This window comes from Lipotes vexillifer, unplaced genomic scaffold (assembly GCF_000442215.2).
Source record: "Lipotes vexillifer unplaced genomic scaffold, Lipotes_vexillifer_v1.1 scaffold213, whole genome shotgun sequence".
Lineage (NCBI taxonomy): Eukaryota > Metazoa > Chordata > Mammalia > Artiodactyla > Lipotidae > Lipotes > Lipotes vexillifer.
The window spans coordinates 7,363,778-7,377,528 of NW_006780610.1; the positions used below are offsets into that span (position 1 = coordinate 7,363,778).

The following is a 13,751-nucleotide window of genomic DNA, read 5'->3' on the forward strand; positions in this document are numbered from 1 at the left end:
CCCCCCCCCCCACCCACCAGTCTGCACTGCCCTCTTTGAGGCATTATCCTAGGGAGACACACACCTAGATAAATGAATTATAATTTTAATAACATGCTGTGGCACCACAGAGGAGGGGAAAGGAAAATTATGTTTATTGAGCTAATATGTGTCAGATACTGGGCTAGGTTCTTTGCCCCTAAGGCCTCTCACATATTCCCACAGACTCTCCGGGCCAGTGTTTTTCCTCCATTTTCAGAAAGATCAACTAACTGGTCCCAGGTCACACTGGTAGGAAGTGGTGAAGCCTGGATCTGAACCCAAGTCCGTGTGGCTTCAGAGCCAAGGAGAATAGGAAAGGCCTTCCTGGGGACATGGTATCTGAGGGCATCCCGAAGTCGTCTCAAGTGATACGGCTGGTGCAGGAGAGAGGGTTACGCGTGGGTACATTCCAGGCAGAAAAGGCAAAGGCATAGAAAAGGAGAAAGCTTGGAATGCTTCAATGTAAGCAGGGTGTCCAGGCGGGGTGGGAGCGATGATGCCAAAGGGGATACATCAGGAGGTTTGGTCCCTGATTCAGACGCAGGTAGGAGGAGCAGAGAGACACTGGGCATCGGCCCGCTGGAGGCTGTGGGATTGAGGAGAGAAGGGCGAGGGGCTCCTGGGGTGCAGGACAGCGAGCAGAGCGACAAGGGGGATCCGGGGCTTCGCCTAGGTGTGGCGGAGGGGCCAGCACTGAGCGGAGCCCGTTCAAGCAGGGGACAGTGCGGAAAGTTTGGAAAGCCAGTCTTGCGTGGGCACCAGGGAGCCATGGAAGGTTCTTGAGCTCTGAGCAACTCTAGGAGGAAAGATCTGATTGACCTGAAAGCTGGCTCAGGACACAGCTGGTCAAGAGGCTGGGGCAGTGCCTGGCGACGGTCGGGGATATCCTGGTTTCCCAGCCACTGAGCCGGACTGGCTGAAAGCAGACAAGGCTAATCTAAGGGCGGAGAGGTGGCCCAGCAGTGGGGGCTGGCCTCTTGTGGAGGAGCAGAGACAGGGGCAGGAGCCAGAGAAGACCCAGCGCCTAGTTAGTGACCCCAAAACAGGCTCTCACACCTGGGAAGGGCCGTGCTGCCTGTAGTGGCTGCCTGAGCCCTTTCTCCTGACTCCTTCGCGTCCCTGAGGGGCTGGCTCGGTGTAGCTGAACCTCTGCCCGGGACTGGGGGGCTGAACCTCTGCCGGAGAGCTGGGCTGGTCCCCTGCTTGGGGCTGGACCTTTGCGGAATATCTGGATCTCTGCTGGGGGTGGGTATGGGGACATCTGCCGGGGTGATGGGCCTCTGCTGGGAGGGCTGGACCTCTCTCCTGGGCAGCTGGACCTCTGCTGAAGGTGGAGAAACAGGCCTCTGTTCCAGGCCTGAAGGATCGCCCCCTCCTCTCAGCAACTCAGCAGTGGGAAGAGCCCCTGGGGGAACCAGCTCCAGCAGCCCAGGCTGCAGGCTACTGGTGGGCGGTCGGGCCAGCACGGCCTTCCCTTCTGCCAGGCCTGGGAGGAGGCCCCAGCACACATGGGCAGTGGGGAGACTCCCGGTTGCCCGGCCTCAGGCAGCTGTGGTCCCTGACCCCGTCTTCCTGTCCCCACAGGTTCACCGGAGCCAGCCTCCCGGCCCCCGTCATCAGCAGCAAAAACTGGTTGCGGCTGCACTTCACGTCGGACGGCAACCACCGGCAGCGCGGCTTCAGTGCCCAGTACCAAGGTAGGCGGGGCCGGGCTGCCCTGCTTCCTCGGGGGGCGGGGGGCGGCAGAGATGATGCCTGGGGCCATCTTTTCCCCAGACTGGGTCCGGTGTGTCTTCAGGGTACACTTGCCTCTGCTGTCCTGCTCTTATTTGCAGACTCAGAGGTCTGCATATCTGCGTCTCTACATCTGCCATTGTGGTCTGTTGTCCAAGGGAGGACACTTCTCAAAGTGTGCAGAATGGTGTACCCTGAGCTGCCCGTCTTCAGGCCAGGCAAATCATACTAGTTTATGCCAGGGGCCTCCTGAGAGCCGGGCACTGTGCTAGGCTCTTGGTTAGCGTCATCTCACTTAATCTTCATCATTACCCTGTGAAATAAATCCATCACCATCCCCATTCGATGGACGAGAGAGCTGAGGCCCAGAGAAATTAAGGCGGTTTCTCAAGACCATCTGAACTCCTGCCTTTTGAATCCAGAGCCCACCCACTTAACCGACAGAGTTTAGCCTACCCTGGTATAAAGTGGGAGAGCTGCCCACATTTCAGCTCTTGTTCATTTCACGTAGAACACAGACGTTTGACAAACGATAGGCAAAACAGCTCTAGGGTGCTCTCTAGCTTAGGTGCTCAGATCTGTGAAGAGCTGTCTGGTGGCAAGAGATCAGACCAAGAATGGCAGGTGGAAACTGCAGGTAAGCAGATTTCTGCTCCAATCGTGAAGAATTTCCTAACCCCAAGAGCCGCCCATAAAAATGAGTGGGTTGACCCCGAGGCAGGGAGCTCTCCACGCCTAGGGGAGATCCCCAAATCCAATGGATGGGTGGGAGTAGATGACAGCATTCCTCTTCACCCTTGAATTTGTTCCAAGTACACAAAATTTATCCACAGAGAGCTGAACACCAAGGGTTGGCTTCAGAGTTGCTCATTAAGCCATTACTATCACCAGTTACAAACTGAGGCTGGTTCTAATTGATTCAGTGTGAACTTGTATTGCACACCTATTAAGCAGAAGGGCCCTATATAAGACCCTGGGGAATAGAGTGGGCTGTGTTGTGAGTGAGACAGTGTGGTATGTTGGTGTGCGTAGGACAGGGGCCTGATGGAAGAGTGAGCTGTGGTCACCACCTCACCGCCGAGGGTCGGGAGGGAGCAGTGACTCCAACGGAGGAGATCCTGGCAGCTCGTGCCTCCAAGCCTCACCTCGGAGGCCCTGAGCACACTGCCCACCCGAGAGGTGGCACCGGCAGAGCGGGGCCCCCCAGGGCCAGGCTTTCAGGCTGGACACTGGGGTAAAAGCAGCACTGAGAGTAGAAGCATTCCCTGTAAAATCTCAACCTTTTATGAATAACCTCATTTCCTTAGCCTGGGGTAGCAGGAGTCCCTTGAAATATGTTCAAAAATAAACAGGAAACCAACCTGGTCTGACAAGCCTGGCTCCGAGAACTTTCCTGGATACATATTCTTTCCGCCGCTGAGGTTGGGCCTTTGTGGGAGTGAAGCACCTCTCTGGATCTTTCTGTTGTGTTTTCCAAAATAGGAAAGAAGAGATGAATGTTATTGTTTCATCTGATTAAATAGGTGCCAGGTGTTTCTAATCTTTCAAGTTTCTGAGGGCCCATTTGTCATGGTCATAGATTAGGGTTTTCTGCTAGACAACAGGCAATGAGGACCCAGGTCAGGCAGTCTCTAGGTCAGGAGCGCACATCCATTGCACACCTACTGTGCACCAGGCCCTGTACTAGGCAGTGTATGAGTGTTGCCCCATTCGATCCTCCCCACAGTGCGGTGGCGAATATGTTTTTAATTTCCGTATTTCAGTTGAGGAAGCTGACGTTCAGAGAGGTTGTGTGACTTGCCCAACACGCACAGATCACACAGCCTATACACGGTGAAGCTCGAATTCATTCGCAGGCCTATGTGAGTTTTTCTGCAAAATCACAGGGCCTTCTCATGGTGCTTTGGGTGCCTCACTTTTCCTATTTGACTGGTATCTTTTAAACTTTGTTTTGTTAATCTCACCCCACTATAAAAAAAAGACATTTTCCACCGCAACCCAGGACACACACATATTTATCTGCAGAACTAAAAGGAAAATGTCACCAAGTGGTATTTACCCTTAGTAAGGGTGAGGCACCCTGAAAATTTCTTTTCCAATTTTTAATGTTAGTTGCAACCTCGAAATCAATTTCACAAGTCTGTAGCAGGGAACAACCCACAATCTGAAAAGCGGTTTTAGTTATGAACTTCTCAAAAGCAGGCCCTTTCTTATTCTCTCTCTGACTCCGCCCAAGACAGCCCAGAACAGGATTTGCACACTGGTGTGTGCCAGCGTTTCTCTCTGGGTTTCAAGAACTTGGCATTTATTACTTCACTCAGACCTAACAGCAACTGTGTAAAGCAGGTACTACTATTAGCCCCATTTTACAGATGAGGAGCGAGAGTTGCAGAGAGGGTAGATATCTGGCTCAAGGTCTCCTCGATAGAATGTCGGAGTCTGAGTGTGAACCCCAGCCATGTTCATTTGGATCTGGCATCCTAATATACTGCGCTGTATACTGATTGTGTTCATACATGATTCTCCCCTGTGAACTTTCTCTCGTGTTTTCCAGACTGAGGGTATATAGTGCAAGGGTCTACAATAATCATTTGGAAACTCAATTGGTAACTTTATAACGCAGGGTTTCTCAGCTTCCGCACAACTGACATCGTGGCCTGGATGATCCTCTGTTGTGGGAACCTGCCCCACGCGCTGCAGGATGTTTAGTGGCATCCCTGGCCTCTACCCACTAGATGCTAGATGCCAGCAACACACACACACACACACACACACACACACACACACACACACACACGACAACCAAAAAGTCTCCAGACTTTGCCAAATGTCCCCTAAGTGCAAAATCACCCCCGAATGAGTACCATTGCTCTAAAGGAGTGAAAACTTTGGAACCACTAAAGACCATTCTTAAGTTTTGCTACTTGCAAGTTCGGTGCCAAAGAGTAGCAGAGAGAGCTTTCAGTCAGGGGTCTAGTAGGAGACGGGAGCACACGTATTGCATGGCTTTAGCTGAGGAAGATTTAGTGAAGTGTCCAATTACAGAGGTAAAGGTGAGATTAAAGGAAACCCCAGAGGGTTTCTTTCTAATGAGATTACCCAGAGAATGAATGACAGAGAGGCCGTTACCACGGTAGAGAAAGGGCCAGGGGACAGAGGAGCAAGAGCCGGAGCCACTGAAGGGGGGCCGCCCTGCACAGCTGAGGAGCCTGACCACTGCCAACCTACAGTGCAGGAGGGGGCCCAGGAGTCTGTCACCAGTGCAGGAAGAGGGACCTGGAAATATCACCAGTGCAAGAGGAGGGGGCCTGGGAGTCAGTAACCAGTTCAGGAGCGGGGCCCAGGAGTCAGTAACCAGTGCAGGAGAAGGGGGCCCGGGAATCTGTCACCAGTGCAAGAGGAGGGGTCCTGGTAATCAGTATCCAGTGCAGGAGGAAGGGGACCCAGGAATCTGTAAGCAGATCTTGCCCTTCTCCCTCCCACACATCTGCTGTGCCTCCCATCTGCCAACCCAATAGGAAACCAGCAACAAGAGAACAGTCTGCTCTATGCCCTGGGAGACTGACCAGTCTGACCAGTGGGCCCCCTTGTTCTGTAGCCGTCCACAAGGGTCTGGCTCTGGGGGCACAGAGCAGGGGAGAGAAGTTTAAAGAATGGACCTGGGGAGTCATCAGCACGGGATCAGCTTCACCTGCGCTCAGCTCTATGGCATTAGAGTCTCAAGGGATGTAGGGCACTTCAGAGCCAACAATTACCCACTCCTGATTATATCGATGGATGTTTTGTCCCAGAGAAACAAAAAATAAAAGTAAAATAAATAAAATAAAATAAATCTAACTAACCTACAACACAGCACATTCCATTCCTGTCTCAATCCAATCAGAATTCAGGGCTCTTCATAGCCAGACACAATTTTAACCAATACCACGTGGTATCAGAGGATCTGAGTTCTAGGCTTGCTTTGCTTGGAGCTGGCGTGTCCCATGTGACACTACCACGTGACAGCACAGAAAGATGAGCACAACGAGGCCAGTCTCTGCTCTCAAGGAGAGCAGGTTCAAGAGAGGAACAGACATGAATCTACAACTTCTCTGCCACATGAGAAGAGCTATAGTTGAGGCCTGATGAAGGGCTCTAGGACTGGAGATAAAGAAGCACTTTGTTTTGCTGGACACACTTAAGGAGAGCCGAAAAAGGGCAGTGACGTCATTGTGAGTCTCTAAAAGATGCCAGACGGACAGTGGAAAGAAGCATTCCAGGTAGAGCTGAAGCAAGGTAGCGTAAAAGTGCTAAGTCTAAGGAACCACAAATATCTGTGTGTGTCTGGAGCACAGGTCAGCAAACTATAGCCTGCAGGCCAGACCTAGCGCTCTGTCTATTTTCATATAGTTCTTGAGCTAAAAATGGGTTTTACATGTTTAAATAGTTGGAGGAAAAAAATCAGAAGAAGAATATTTCATAGCACATAAAAATTACATAAAATTCAAATTTCAGTGTCCATAAGTAAATGTTTCTTGGAACTCGGTTACACTCATTCATAGACAGATTGTCTACGACTGCTTCAGTGCTACCAGAGTTGGGTAGTTTGCAACTGAGACGATGGGCCACAGCCTAGTATATTTACTCACAGACCTTTTACAGAAAACATTTGCCGACCTAGAGCGAAGTCTGCAGTCCAAAGCAGTCAGGGGGGCTTCCCTGGTGGCGCAGTGGTTGAGAGTCCGCCTGCCGATGTAGGGGACATGGGTTCGTGCCCCGGTCCGGGAGGATCCCACATGGCCGCGGAGCGGCTGGGCCCGTGAGCCACGGCCGCTGAGCCTGCGCGTCCGGAGCCTCTGCTCCGCAAGGGGAGAGGCCACAGCAGTGAGAGGCCCGCGTACAGCAAAAACAAAAAACAAACAAAAACAAACAAACAACAACAACAACAACAAAAAGCAGTGAGGGGTAGCGGGTCATGAGGCCGGAAAGAGAGGTGGGGGTCTCGTCATAAAAAGCTGCAGTAAAGCTGGGCTTGGTTCCGTGGTGATGAGAGGTGATCAGAAGTTTTAACAAGAGGGGAGGTGTGATTGTGTTTTCATTCTAGAAAAATCTTTGCTCTAGAATGAAACTAGTGGGAGACAGTTAAGAGTTTTGGAGAATGAGAGGATGATGAGGATCCAGAGTTTAGGCAGAGGCGGTGGAGAGCGAGAGGGGGAGACAGACCAGAAGGGACCTTTCCATGGCAAACCACCCTGGACTCAGGACTCGTCAGATTTGGGAGTGAGGGGGGATGGGGAAAGCAGATGAATGAGTCAGGGGTGAATCTTAGGTTTCTAGCTTGAGTAAGTGAGTGAAAAAAAAAAAGTACTATTCACCAAAGTAGCCTCTGGCACAGGGAGATGGAGGATGGATTTTGCTTGAGACACATTGATTCTGGGACATCAGGGGTTGAGAGACTATCTAATAAGTACTTGGCTATTCTGTCCATCTGTAGCTCAGAGAAGAAAGGTCTAGTCTAGAGATAAAGATGTAAAAGGTTCAAGGCAAAGTAGAGGCTGAGGCCGCCAGTCCCCTCTTAGGGCACGAGGGCTCCCCGTGTGTGTAATATGGGCCCAAGAGAGTGGGCTTTTAAAGTGGGTTCCTTGGAGGTCAGGGGGTTCTCCCAGCAGCTGTTTTGCTAGGGGCTGAGCACGTGGGATTTCCACCCCAGCTTCAACCAGAGAATTCTCTCTTTGACCTATTTGTAGCAGGCATTTACCTAAGCAGATTAAAATAGGTTCCTGTACCTGGCAACCCCAGGACTTGAGGTTCTATAAGGTTCCTTCCCGTTTGGGAAGGCCACTGAGGTTGTGTAATCAATCCTTCTGTCTCCAGGCAAGGAATATTTCCAGTCCTTCTCAGAGTGTTAATTGCTTTCTTGGTTGTTCTGTTTTTATTTTTTTAAGCCTAAAGGGATAACAGTGAGAAGAGCCTTTTTTTAAATGCCCACAGCGGCCAATGATCACAAAGGGTGAGGGGCTTCCCCGGCAGGGAGGATAGCACCCCTCACTATTGCTTTCCTCGTCTGTAGAGGGAATAATATTAACCCCACAGGGCTACTGGAAATTAAAGGAGCTCCTGGTAAAATATCGGACACGTGGCAGTCACTCAAGAAATGGAAACTTGAAGCCTCCTGCCCCATCAGTCACCTTGACCCCCTGTTTGTTATATGGGAAACGCTTGTGCAGTGGGAGCGAGCTGCCTGCTCTGGCTCCTTCTCACACGTGTTCCCTTTGCTGCCACTCTGACCTCATGATCATCCTCTAGTGTCCGTCCCTCCCTTCAGCCAGATCCCAGCCTGGCCCCGCTGTCCCTTCTCACTGCCTCTCTTGTCAAGTCAACCCTGGTGACCAGGAGACTGGAAGATATTTTGCTTTCTAGAAGTCCTGTGCTGAGTCTCAATTGTCTGCCAAATAAACTTTTCCATTTGAGAACAATTTGCATTTACTGAGATGCTTGAGGCTTTTTACGGTAACAAGCTGAAGCTTCTGTTTTTCACATGAACATGTTGCGTTCTTACTTGTGACTGATCCACAGTCCTGGGCCAGAGCAAAAATGCCTCAGGCATCCCATGGCTCAAGCTCTGACTCATCTGTCCTATTCTTGGCAGCTCTCTGAGCTGCCAGACCCTTACCAGCCTCATTTCCAGGTTTGGTCCTCTGGGGGCCTCAGCACAAGTCTCAGGAGCCCAGGGCCGGCTACCTGAAAAGCCAAACTCCTGAATTCCATCAAGAGGGAGCCTGGACTTCCCTGGCAGTCCAGTGGTTAAGACTTCACCTTCCAATGCAGGGGGTGTGGGTTCGATCCCTGGTCAGGGAGCTAAGATCCCACATGCCTCACGGCCAAAAAACCAAAACGTAAAACAGAAGCAATATTGTAACAAATTCAATAAAAACTTTTAAAAAATGGTACACATCAAAAAAAAAAAAAAAAGAGTGGGCCTGAACTGAAAAGTGAGCGTGAACACACATGTGATGCCCCTCACCTCACCAGGCTTCAAGTGTAACCCCTTCCTTTTGCCAGATTTAATTCAAAGCACATATTCTGTAACAGTGGGTCATTCATCCACTCAGTCATCAAACCCCTATTGGGAACCTTCTGTGTGCCTGGCTCTGTGTCAGTTCCGGGATGCAGACATAGGAGCTCATGAGGCAAATGGCTAGAAGCAGACCTGCCGCTCCTGTGTAATGAGGGCTTCAGCAGAGGTCCGAATGAAGCCTGGAGAGGGCACTGGCTCCTCGCTGAGACGTAGACAGAGAGGCAGAGAAGAAGTAACCTCTGAGTGAGGCCTTCCAACAAGAGGTAGCCGAGCAGAAAAGAGGAGCAAGGATGTTCCACAGGGAGAGGAAAGTGCTGCAAAGGCAACTGAAACCAATAGCTGATGGCCGTAGTGATTCCCTTAAAGGGCCTTCTTCCGGTCGTCTCCTCCAGCTGACTTCTGGGAAGTTGTTCGTGAAGACCGCTGCACAGCCCATTATTCATAGCAAAGCATGTCTCTATTCTTTCTCAAATTCTTTTCCCATTTAGGTTATTACAGAGTGTTGAGCAGAGTTCCCTGTGCTATACAGTAGGGTTAGGGTTAGGGTTATAACTGAATCAGTGTGCTGTATACCTGAAACTAACACAACATTGTTAATCAACTATATTCCAATGTAAAATAAAAATGTTTTAAGATAGCTCCTAGGAATTAGAACATGGGCCACCCCCTTACGCTGCCCCCCCCCCCATCTACCATGCCAGGGTCCTCCTCTCCTTTAGCAATTCCAGCGGCACAGCGAGTTTTGCTGTGGTCAACCGAAAAACTGCGCCAGCACCTCCCAGCAGAGCACTACTACTACATCTGAGCTGGGTTGACGGTCCCTTTTGCCACCGTATTTTAAAAATTGCCCAGCGTGGTGCATAACCAGCTTCAGAGGAAGTTTGCAAAAATTTCTCAATTATCCGTTATCCTTCAACAGCTGCATTCTTAGCAACGGTCATTGCCAGAGTTTTGAGTGTTCTTTTAATGATTTCTGTACCAATTGTTTGCTCTTCATTTAGCTGGATCAGTGAATCCAAGCCTGGAACGCACTGAAGCAAAGCATCCAGGTGACTCCTTTGTCAACAGCAGCTCTTGCGGCACTCAGAGCATCTGGGACTATTTTTTTTCATCCTCTTCCACGTCACTTGTCCTAGCAAAATCTTCAGCACAGTTACTCCATCTGAAGTTTTGCCAGATGTTCATTTAGTTTTTCTTTTTCATGGTCACTAACAGTAACACTCTAACTGCTCAGTGATTTCTTAACTGTGTTTCTCAATTTCAATATTGTCACCTTTTCCTTGCAAGAATGTGGCATCACCTTTGGTCACAATAACCTCTCCAGTTTGTCCTAGGTCGCGAAGCAATACCTCTTAAAGATTGAGGGTCCAACTCACTTTTCCAAATACCGCACCATCAGTAGCATCAGCCTTGTTGGGTTCATCCTGTGACACCAAAACCTGGAGCTTGGGCTCTTATAACCCAAAAGCCAGTTTTCATCCTATTCCAATTGAGTGTACTGAGGGCATTTTCAACAATTATAACCAAAGACTTTCACTGGGCATTGGCAGTTTCAAGAGTGGATACCAGAAAACATCAGTATCCAGGAATCCCCGTTTCTGCACTTTCGATGGATTATTCAAGCAGAGAGATATGTAATCTTAGTCAACTTTTGTGCCTTCAGTTCCTAATTCATCATACAGTGTTTTCCTGTCCTCTATTGTAAGCACACCCTTTGAATCTTTGTGGTTACATCAGAAATGATGTTGCTGATTTCTGTCTCCAGTTTTAGACATTGTGGCAAATTGAGCAGTCTCTTCGGGGTTTAGCGCAGGTTTGGGCTGCTTCCTTAGTTCAGCAGTTATGGCGTCAACACACAGCCTCGCACCGTTCCTGGTTTCCACCGGATTAGCACCTTTGCTAATCTTCTTGAAGCCTTCCGTGGCAATCAAGAGTGCCAGTGCAGCAGCAGTGGTGGTGCCACTCCAGCCTCTTCATTTGTGTTGGCAGCATCCCGATCAAGTCTGGTGCGATAGTTTTATATTTATCCTTTAAGTCAGTTGACCTGGCAACAGATACCTCATCTTTTGTTACTCTGAGGCATCTTCAGCTCTGTTCCGTAATCACTGTTCTTCCCACTGTTCTTCTCCGTAGTAAGGGCTTCCCCATCTGCTAGAAGGTCTACAGCTTGAAGCATTGGGTCTTAGGCATCTGCACCAAATTTTACATCTTTGGCATGAATCTCAGTGAGGTGAGGATCCAGTGCGCCAGAACCTGGCTTTGTCCAGCAAAAGGCAGTGAGTAATAAAAGCCTTTCTGCAGGGCTGGTGACCAGGCAGCGAGGCAGGTCCTCAATGACAAGGGAAGGGCAGGGTGCAGGATGCACACCCAAGTTTGCGAAGTGGCAATCAGATTGCCGTTTTTAAAAGAACACTGTCTGCAGCATTTTTTAAGATGGGCCAGAGGCAGTGAGTCGGTGAACCAAAACCAAGCAAAAAAAAAGGATGAGTTTAGGGCAGGAACGGTTTAGAACATTGAAAGAAGGATACACACTGGAGAAAGTTTCTGAGGCTGAATGAACTGGATTTGGTGTGGACGTGGATGTGGGAGGACATGAAGGGATGGTCCAGCCAGCAGGACAGACAGGTGATGGGGAAAGGCTAGTGATCAGGCTGAGAGCAGGGGCTCACTGTTGTGGAGGGAAGTCTGAATCCACTGGGATGAGAAGAAGCCATAGGTTCCATGCACTTCTTGGTCCCCAGAGCCATGGAGGCAGGTTAGGCCTCCCTCTCCTGTGTCCTCCACTAACAGGTCCTTGTCTCCCACTAGCTCGGCCCAATAACTGATGCTGCAGACCAGAGAGGCATTTGTATCGCCAGATTCTTCCAGCTAAATGTGTACCGTGTGTTCTGCTAACCTTTACAACAGCGGGGAAATGTCTTGTAATTAACCAGAATATAAAGGATGAACGGAGCAGCCTGGCAGTCTCTGTTAGTCATTGTCATTGAGAGAAGATGAGTGTACCTACTTAGATTTCCGTCAACCAGTTAAAGCCAGCACTTTTCTCTTGGGAGTCCTGACTTTGTTCACATACAGTACAAACACATGTATAAGTGTGAATTACATTTGTATGTAAAGGTTTGTAGCCATACATAACACAGGGGCGTAAATGTGTTCTTGTGGGTGCACTGGTTGTAGACACGGATGTGCATGCGTGCATGGATGTGTGGCGTGCATATATGCGCCGGGGCTGTGCATTCAAGTGTAGCCAGGACCAAGGAGCCAGCCCCAGGCTCCACTTTTTCTCCACCGCGCCAGCAGTTACAGAATCCTCTTTAGAGACCAGCGCTTCAGTGTAATACCATAGGTGCTACGCTAGTGGGCGCTCCGTGAATGAATGTTCAAACAAGAACAAATACACCTCAGAAATTCTCCAGGTCTTTGCTGTTTTGCCCTTGCTTTCTGCTTAGTTCTGTTAGCAGTGCGCCGTGGAGACCTAGAGAGAGAAGTGCCCTTGTTCTCTGACCCTTCACACCAGGTCTTCCCTGGTCTGTCCAGCTAGTTTTACGAGCTTGTTTCAAGGCTGATTTCCCACAGCGCTCCATCTTCCGTGGTCACCCACCACACACTTGGTCAGACGAAGACAAATTAGCTGTCTGTAATTCAGTGTGCGAGTGCTTCCCTGGGATTGCCAAACTACTGCGACCCCAGTATATGGAGGTGGTTTCTGGACACTAAGATCCCTGGCGATGTGGATATTGCCAGGTGGGTACCCCCCCTAGCCAGGTCGCTTTCTGACCCATTCATCAGTTCTGGGGATGGCATAGGCCACCTGAGCCGGGACATATGTTTTTTGAGAGGTTGTGTTATTGGTGTGAGGAACCCCTGCCCACAGAGCTGTGGCCCCCGCGTTTCCCAAGCTAACGTGGGGACCCACCAACGGCGTGGGTGACACACAGCCTCTCAGACCTGGCTCAGAGGGGTAAATGGTCCCAAAGTTTGCGTCTAAGTTAAGGAGCCTCCTCTGGCTTTGCAGGTTCCTTCTCAACCAGTTCTCATCACCTTAACAAACTCCATCCTGTGGTGAGTAGCAGGGTGCAGAAGAGGAAGAACGGAATTAGCTCCTGCTGGGAGGCATCATGACGTCATCCAGTGACTACTAAGCACTGATGAGTCAGGTTAGACAGTCCTTCGTGGAGAGGACCGAGTAGACAGGATTGGAAGGATTCCCTCTGGGGCCTGGAGATGGGGGAGGGTCAGGAGCCTCTTTCCCAATGCAACCTTGAGAAGAGAGGAAGAGGGCTTCCTCTTAACCACCCCCTCATATCCACCTGCATCTCACGGTCCCCCTTCAGCAGCTACAACGAAAACCCAAGCAGTGTTTGCCCCTGGGAATGGCATCCACGGGGCGCTGACGCCCTTCCTCACCCCCTCCTCCGGTGGACACGAGAACCTGAACAAGGGGCTTGGGAAGACTCTGACTCACCTCCTTCTCCGGATGCCCTGAGCCATCTTCCCAGACCTGCCCTCAGATGGGCTTCACTGGGTCCCAGAGGCCCCTCTCCTGATCCCTGCCCATTGGTGGGGCATCCGGGAGAAGCGCTGGCATTGTTCTCGCAGTGCTGGGACCATTCCTGTTCTCTTAGGGATGTTGAATCAGAGGACGTTTTTTCCCCTTCCTCACCGTTATTAGCTAGGCTTGAATAATGCATGTTTCCCTATGAATACCCTCTGTTTGATAATGGGACCACGTTAGTGTTCATTGGAAATTTTCCTGCTGGATACACATGGAGAGTAATGCACATTTATAAAAGGGATTTGAATGCACGAGGGAAGTGGTGACTCCGTGGAAGTAACTGAATTTTGTCAGGCATTCAGCTTAGACAGCAGCTTGCTGGGGGACCAACCTTTGGGGAGCTTTTTTTTTTTTTTTTTTTTTTTTTTTTGGTAACAGGGCCCC

General features: G+C 50.1%; 1 protein-coding gene and 1 pseudogene across 1 annotated transcript in view; one reads left to right on the forward strand and one right to left on the reverse strand.

Annotated features, from left to right (window-relative positions):
• Nucleotides 1-13,751, forward strand: part of CSMD2 (CUB and Sushi multiple domains 2) — a 621,436-nt gene that overhangs the window by 266,635 nt on the left and 341,050 nt on the right. Inside the window, exon 6 of the mRNA XM_007453867.1 lies at nt 1,606-1,718. Coding sequence (XP_007453929.1) covers nt 1,606-1,718 — 113 coding nt within the window. The remainder of the gene's footprint in view (nt 1-1,605; nt 1,719-13,751) is intronic.
• Nucleotides 5,010-12,003, reverse strand: LOC103088547 (60 kDa heat shock protein, mitochondrial-like; annotated as a pseudogene).